This window comes from Pogona vitticeps, chromosome 10 (genome assembly GCF_051106095.1).
Source record: "Pogona vitticeps strain Pit_001003342236 chromosome 10, PviZW2.1, whole genome shotgun sequence".
NCBI lineage: Eukaryota > Metazoa > Chordata > Lepidosauria > Squamata > Agamidae > Pogona > Pogona vitticeps.
This window is the reverse complement of record NC_135792.1, coordinates 21,646,341-21,653,637: the sequence shown is the minus strand read 5'-3', so window position 1 is coordinate 21,653,637 and position 7,297 is coordinate 21,646,341. Positions and strand designations below refer to the sequence as shown.

Genomic DNA, 7,297 nt, shown 5'->3' with positions numbered 1-7,297 from the left:
AGTGCAATTTGCACATGCATTTATTCAGTGAAGTGGATCTTTCTCCCCTTTTCATGGGAGCTGAATGAAGTTTGTGTCTATGTGCATCTGTACATGCATGGATGCTGTTATACTTGCAGGTATATCTGAAGGACACATTCATGTGGATAGTATTCTTGTAGAGAACTTCTCCTCATTCACTGTCTCTCATATATGCACAAAATACATATGTGTCAGCATTAAAAAGAGGAGGAATTATATTATCAGATGTTCTCTTAAAAAGACATTTCCCCCTTAAAATTCTCCTGTTCAAGAGCTATCCAAAAAAACTTTTTTTTTTCTTTGCTGACCCACAGCCGGCATGGAAGATGACCAAGTTAAATATTTCCCATAAAAAGCCCTGCTTTTAAAATTAAACATCACACCATGCCTTCACACAAACAAGCATTTGAAATATGTTGCCATGAGTTACTACTACAATTGATCACTATCACTGTTCCACAAAATTGGTGGTGCTCCACACAGGAGAAACATATTAAATGGGCCTTCAGTCACAAAATTTACAGCACATAATTTCCTAATAGCCAGATTTCTGGAAAAGGGATTAGAAAAGCCCAGGTGGCTGAATACAGCCTTATTCTGCTTCATATCCAGGAGGGAAAGGCTGAGAGCAAGCAACTAAACACTGTCCATAGCAGGTTTTTCACCTTGAATCCTTTGGCAGCTAAGATTTTCAAGAATATTGAAATGACATAAACAAGGAGAAGGAAATGGTGATGACAAGAAAACTCCCATTATACTTGAAACTAGAAGCCAAATGAGTTCCTACTTCAAATCTGTTTTCATAACAACAAGGAGGGAAAGAACGGAATGGCACCAACAAAGGGAGAGAGGAGTGATGTAAAAAAAACCCACAATAACAACTTTCCCTTCCACAAGCCTCTGCAGATGATCAAGGGAAGCACTTCATTGACAGCTGACCGGGCTACAAGGGGCCGTTTGCTGTTCAAAGGGGAGGAGCGCGCCAAAAGCTATACAGTGGTGCCTCGCTTAACGAGCGCACCGTACAATGATGAAATCGCATAGCGATCCCTTTTTTGGGATCGCTAATGCGATTGCTCAACGACTTTTAGATAGGGCAAAACTCGCTTTGCGAAGATCGGTAAGCATCGTTTCACTTACCGATCTTCACAAAACGAAGCCCCGACGATCAGCTGTTCGGCGGACAAAATGGCCACCGGAAGCCCCAAAATGGCCACGCGCAGCGTTTTCGCGCCCTCCCCTTGCTTACCAAGGGTGCGAAAATGGCTGCCAGCCATAGGAAACTTCGCTGCACGGTGAGTAAAGGAGCCTATTGGAACGCATTAAACATCGTGGCTTTCCCTGTCCCGTTCAGCGATGTTTCGCTATAGTGAAGCTTAATCCGGAACGGATTAACCTCACTATGCGAGGCACCACTATCATTAATTCCGACCACCAACAACCTCAACAGACACTTTTGCAGCCCAATCCACCTCACACCCAAAATGGCCAGACAGGGCCAGGAGAACAACAAGAGGAGGATGTGATAACACAACAGCAACAGTGGAACCGTGGAGTGGTCTTTTGCTTCAGAACTCTCACTGCCACATGATAGCAACTGAAAGATGGGTATGGAGCATGAGGAGTTTATATGAGAAAATGGACAGTGGAGGCTACTTTTGCATAGCTGGCAGGCAGGATGAAAAGAAAACCAGGAGCTTGAATTGGAAAATAAATAAATCAGGAGAATGTTAAGATATAAATGACTCAGATTTTGCCAGCAGAACTGTGCTATTCCAAGGGATGCAAAATACTGTCTTTCTGACATCTGATCTGGTGATCATACAAATAAAATTAATAATAACTGTCTCTCTGTCTTTATCTGGTGACACTGGATTTCCACTTTTAATTATACTTCTTACTTCTCATTTGATCTGTAGACGGAGAATGCAGCCATTCTGTAGCACAGAAAAATGTTCTGCTTATGATCAGAAACACTCAAAGTATTCTGATTACCAATTCTTAATGCTTGATTTATCAACCCATCTTTGCATGTTTCACTCAATGTTTAACTTTACGGCTGGAGTTCTATTCATGGTCGGCTGATGGTCTGATTCCAAAAGATCTCCTGTATGGAGAATTAATGCAGGGACATCGCCCTAGAGGGAGACCACAGCTGTGATACAAGGATATCTGCAAGCGGGATCTGAAGGCCTTAGGAATAGACCTCAACAGATGGAAAACCCTGACATCTGAGAGTTCAGCCTGGAGGCAGGTGATGCATCATGGCCTCTCCCAATTTGAAGAGACCCTTGCCCAGCAGGCTGAGGCAAAGAGGCAGTCCCGAAAGCAGCAAAATCAGGGAGCTGGACAGGGGACAGATTGGATTTGTCTTCAGTGTGGAAGAGATTGTCACTCTCAAATTGGCCTTCTCAGCCACACTAAACATTGTTCCAAGACCTCTATTCAGAGCACGTTACCATAGTCTCTTGAAACTGAAGGGTGCCTACATACACCCATACAGTGCGTGTAACTTGGACTGAACTCATTTTGGAAGGCAATTTATGTGGACCAAGCTGTCTTCCATTCTGCACCATTTCTGAAATCTTCCTTTTTTAGTACAATCATGTGAGCGAGCATCCCCACCCTCCACTATATTAAACCCACGAAGGGTGTGGGGATTGTGCTCCAGCCACAATAGGGCTGATGGGACTTGTACTTACAATGGAGACATTATGTTTATCCATGCTGGCTGTACCTTTCTCTCCAGGGCGAGAAGAATAAAGGAGAAACACAGCAGCTTGGAGAGGACTAGAACAGTGTACATTACTGAGCACACCGTATTACAGCCCTCTCTCTGTCAGCCGACCAGCACCAACCAGGACTTCCATAATAAGGCTAGGACTAAAGATAATTCCACAAACAGACACAGAGACAGAGAAAAAGAAGAAAATTACACATTAGTACCCAGGATAAATAGGCATCTCCTCCTTATTTGGCATGATTAACCCGAGATCAGCGGCCGCAGTGCCAGCCAGGGGAAGACAATCTTTACAATTCTCTCTTCTCACAAAACCAAGGCTGCTCAGTGAAGTGTTCAGGTACTCGGTTACATTCAACACAAGCTAATTCACTTATCCTCAACAAGTGGGCTATTGATTTTTTGCCTGTTTTCTGAGCAGCCCTGGGGCCTCTCAGAGCTACAACAATAGCATCCTGCTTTTACAAAAAAGGGGAAAAGGAATGCAGTTGAAAAAATGTCCCTCTGCCCATCGGTAATTAGGATGACCTCATGTTTGCTTAGTTCTGTCAGTAGATTCAGACCGGACATGGTTCAGGAAGCTTCAAGGGCCCCCATTTCGCCTTCTCTTGAAGAACCTGACACTGGAAGCTCAACCCCGCTCCTTTGGCAAACTGGGGCAGTGGCAGGGGGTGGAAGGATGGAGAGATTTCTCTGCCTCCTCGTGCACACCCAGCCCCTTAGCCAAAGGCAAGCTCCTGTTCGAGGCATTTGCTTCCTTTACATTGCTCTCTGGCTTAACGTATTTGTGGCATCAAATCTTACTGTGGTGGCAACGCTGCTTGTCGTTCACTTCCAAGCCACTTCCATGCTAATGGCAACCCTGGAAATTAAGGATCTAAAAACGGTCCTCCCATTAACAGCTCTGCTCAGCTTCTGCAATCTTTAAGGCCATGGCTTCGTTTATTGAGTGAATCCATCACATAATCAGTCTTCCTATTTTATTTATTTATTGAACTTCTATGCTGCCCATTTAGACACAGTCTACTCTGGGCGGCTCACAAACAATGAGCATTGTTGTCTTCCTTTGAGTCTTGTCTTCCTGTGCCCAAAGTAGTAGTAGTTCAGTCGTTTAGTCATGTCCGACTCTTCGTGACCCCATGGACCAGAGCACGCCAGGCCCTCCTGTCTTCCATGGCCTCCTGGAGTTGGGTCAAATTCATGTTGGTCGCTTCGTTGACAATATGCATTGCATCTTGTCCTCTTTCATCCCCTTCTTCTCTTTCCTTCACACTTTCCCAACATCAGGGGCTTTTCCAGGGAGTCTTCTCTTCTCACTAGATGGCCAAAGTATTGGAGCCTCAGCTTCAGGATCTGTCCTTCCAGTGAGCACTCAGGGTTGATTTCCTTTAGAATTGATAGGTTTGTTCTCTTTGCAGTCCAGGGAACTCTCAAGAGTCTCCTCCAGCACCACAATTCAAAGGCATCAATTCTTCGGCGGTCAGCTTTCTTTATGGTCCAGCTCTCACTTCCATACAACACTACAGGAAAAACCATAGCTTTGACTATTCGGACTTTTGTCGGCAAGGTGATGTCTCTGCTTTTTAAGATGCTGTCAAGGTTTGTCATTGCTTTCCTCCCAAGAAGCAGGCATCTTTTAATTTCGGGGCTGCTGTCTCCATCTGCAGTGATCATAGAGCCCAAGAAAGTAAAATCTGTCACTGCCTCCAAATCTTCCCCTTGTGCCCAAAGTAGGATAGCATTTTGGCTTATGGAGAAAGTTCAGCCTTGACTTGATTTTTCACCCACTTATCTGTTTCTCTGGTAGTCCACGATATCCATACAGTTGCCTTCACACACCACATTTTAAATTAATAATTTCTGCCATGTCAGCTTTTTTTCCACTGCCCACCTTTCCCATTCATACATAGCAGTCAGAAATAAAACAGTCCGGATTACCTTGGCTTTGTGCTGCACCGATACGTCCTTACTACAGTGGGGTCTCTACTTAAGAATGTCCCTACTTAAGAACAATCCAACTTAAGAACAGCTCCATTTGCTAAATTTTGCTTCTACTTGAGAACAGAAATCCAAGATAAGAACAGGGAAAAAAAACCTTTCCTGCTCTTTTTTTAACCTTAGGTCATCTTAGGTTAAAAAAAAAAATTCTCCCCCTAGTGGTAGAGTACGTATTAACCAGCTTTGCATTAGTTCCTATGGGAACTAATGCTTCAATGTATGAACGCACCTCTACATTAAAAACAAACAAACAGCCAGAACGGATTAATTGGTTTTCAGTCCATTCCTATGGGAAATTTTGCTTCAACTTAAGAACGTTTCAACTTAAGAACACCATTCCAAAATGGATTAAGTTCTTAAGTAGAGGTTCCACTGTAGTTTCTATGGACGGAAAAGAGCAGATACAGATTAAATGGTTTTCAATGCATTCCTATGGGAAATGCAGATTCAACATAAGAACTTTTCAACTTGAGAACCATCTTCCAATATGGATTAAGTTCTTAAGTAGAGACCCCACTTGTATTGCCAATCTTTTCAATCCTTGATCATACGGAAAACCCTCTATGTTCTTCAATACTGTTCTAGCCAAAATGTTTGGCTGTAATCCAGGAGCATTCCATATTTCTTACATAAAATGAATTGTTATGCAAGTTCTTCCTTCCTTCCTTCCTTCCTTCCTTCCTTCCTTCCTTCCTTCCTTCCTTCCTTCCTTCCTTCCTTCCTTCCTTCCTTCCCTCCCTCCCTCCCTCCCTCCCTCCCTCCCTCCCTCCCTCCCTCCCTCCCTCCCTCCCTCCCTCCCTCCCTCCCTCCCTCCCTCCTTCCTTCCTTCCTTCCTTCCTTCCTTCCTTCCTTCCTTCCTTCCTTCCTTCCTTCCTTCCTTCCTTCCTTCCTTCCTTCCTTCCTTCCTTCCTTCCTTCCTTCCTTCCTTCCTTCCTTCCTTCCTTCCTTCCTTCCTTCCTTCCTTCCTTCCTTCCTTCCTTCCTTCCTTCCTTCCTTCCTTCCTTCCTTCCTTCCTTCCTTCCTTCCTTCCTTCCTTCCTTCCTTCCTTCCTTCCTTCCTTCCTTCCTTCCTTCCTTCCTTCCTTCCTTCCTTCCTTCCTTCCTTCCTTCCTTCCTTCCTTCCTTCCTTCCTTCCTTCCTTCCTTCCTTCCTTCCTTCCTTCCTTCCTTCCTTCCTTCCTTCCTTCCTTCCTTCCTTCCTTCCTTCCTTCCTTTCCCTGAAAATGACATTGGGAGTGTATGTCTTAATCAGCAGGATTGGTCATTAATAGCACAAAACAGAAGTAACAGGGCTAAACAGGCACAAATTTCCCCCAAATTCCAGATTATGGAGCAGTTCCCCAGAATCATTTAAATGCGAAAGATTTTGTGTGTGTGTGTGTGTGTGTGTGTGTGTGTGTGTGTGTGTGTGTGTAAAAAGGAACAGTCTGTTTGCAGCCAGCTCTTCAGTATTCTAATAAGCAAATGTGTTCCATTTCTAAGCCAGAAAGTGGCCCTTTTTTTCCAGCGAATATGATGTTTGAAAATCAGTTCCTCCTATTATAGATTTCTCCCTCAGCTTGTAGAAAATCCATGATTCCCTAAACATTGGTCTTTGAAAGCACATTGACTAAAATCTTCATGCCTAATTCATGAAGTGTAGTCTGGAGATTAGTGGAGCTGGACATAGAACAGGCATACTTTATCATATTCTAATAAGTGGAGGCTGAAAATTGCATTTCTAAAGCTACAGTATTAAAGGGCACACAGCAAAACATGACCCAAACATAACTCAGTAGTCCTACACTCCTCTGGAAAAGCTTTGATATTATAAAGTGTGCTGACGGAAAGAATAAATACAACTCCAAAGAATTTCCGTTTTGAGGGGGAGAGAGAGAGAGAGAAGGAGAGAGAGGGAGAAAGAATAACCTGGCAAACACACACACACACACACTGCGTATCCATCAAAGCCCATATTGTATATTATTAAACTCATATATGTGATCTCCACGGAACGGCACTTGGGCTTGTATTGATTATTTGAACACAGTGTGGAACATCATTGCAACAACATAAAATTAGACACCTGAAGCAAATGTGGCAATAAAAAAGGCCAGTAAAAATATTCAACAAGGCTAACACAATCGTTGTCATAAAAAAAATCCAAGTGACATTGTGTTGTACTCTGTAATAGGAGAGGGAATAGACAGAACTTGGGGCAGAAGTGATTTGATCCTGCCTCCTCTCCTTCTGCGCCTTTGTTTCTTTTTAACAATGAACCTTTCACTCATTCTTTGTCTCTTCTATGTAAATACCTTTAGTTCCCCCCCCACACACTTCTACTCTTGTGGGAATTTCCACATTAGCTGCTTATGTTCCCAGCTCTTTCTTGCATACTTCCCCCTGCTCCCCCCATTCCGTATTTGTTGGTTTGTAAATAATCTTCCCGGCATCCGGTGGCTCTCCTGTAGGGAATAAAGAGGATGTGCCATAGGAAATGGAAACTCCTATCCCTGACATATGCAGGATGGATCTAATATTGCTGATGCAACTTGCCGGCT

The 7,297-nt window shown here is 43.6% G+C and overlaps 1 protein-coding gene across 3 annotated transcripts in view; it reads right to left on the bottom strand.

The window, feature by feature from the left end:
* Positions 1 to 7,297, bottom strand: part of WWOX (WW domain containing oxidoreductase) — a 605,441-nt gene that overhangs the window by 343,626 nt on the left and 254,518 nt on the right. Inside the window, exon 6 of one of the 3 annotated variants that reach the window (XM_078380483.1) lies at positions 1 to 4,711. This exon is cut by the window's left edge and continues 12,626 nt beyond it. The exons of the other annotated variants lie outside the window; for them this stretch is intronic. Coding sequence (XP_078236609.1) covers positions 4,607 to 4,711 — 105 coding nt within the window. The 3' untranslated portion in view covers positions 1 to 4,606. The remainder of the gene's footprint in view (positions 4,712 to 7,297) is intronic. 3 annotated transcript variants of the gene reach the window in all.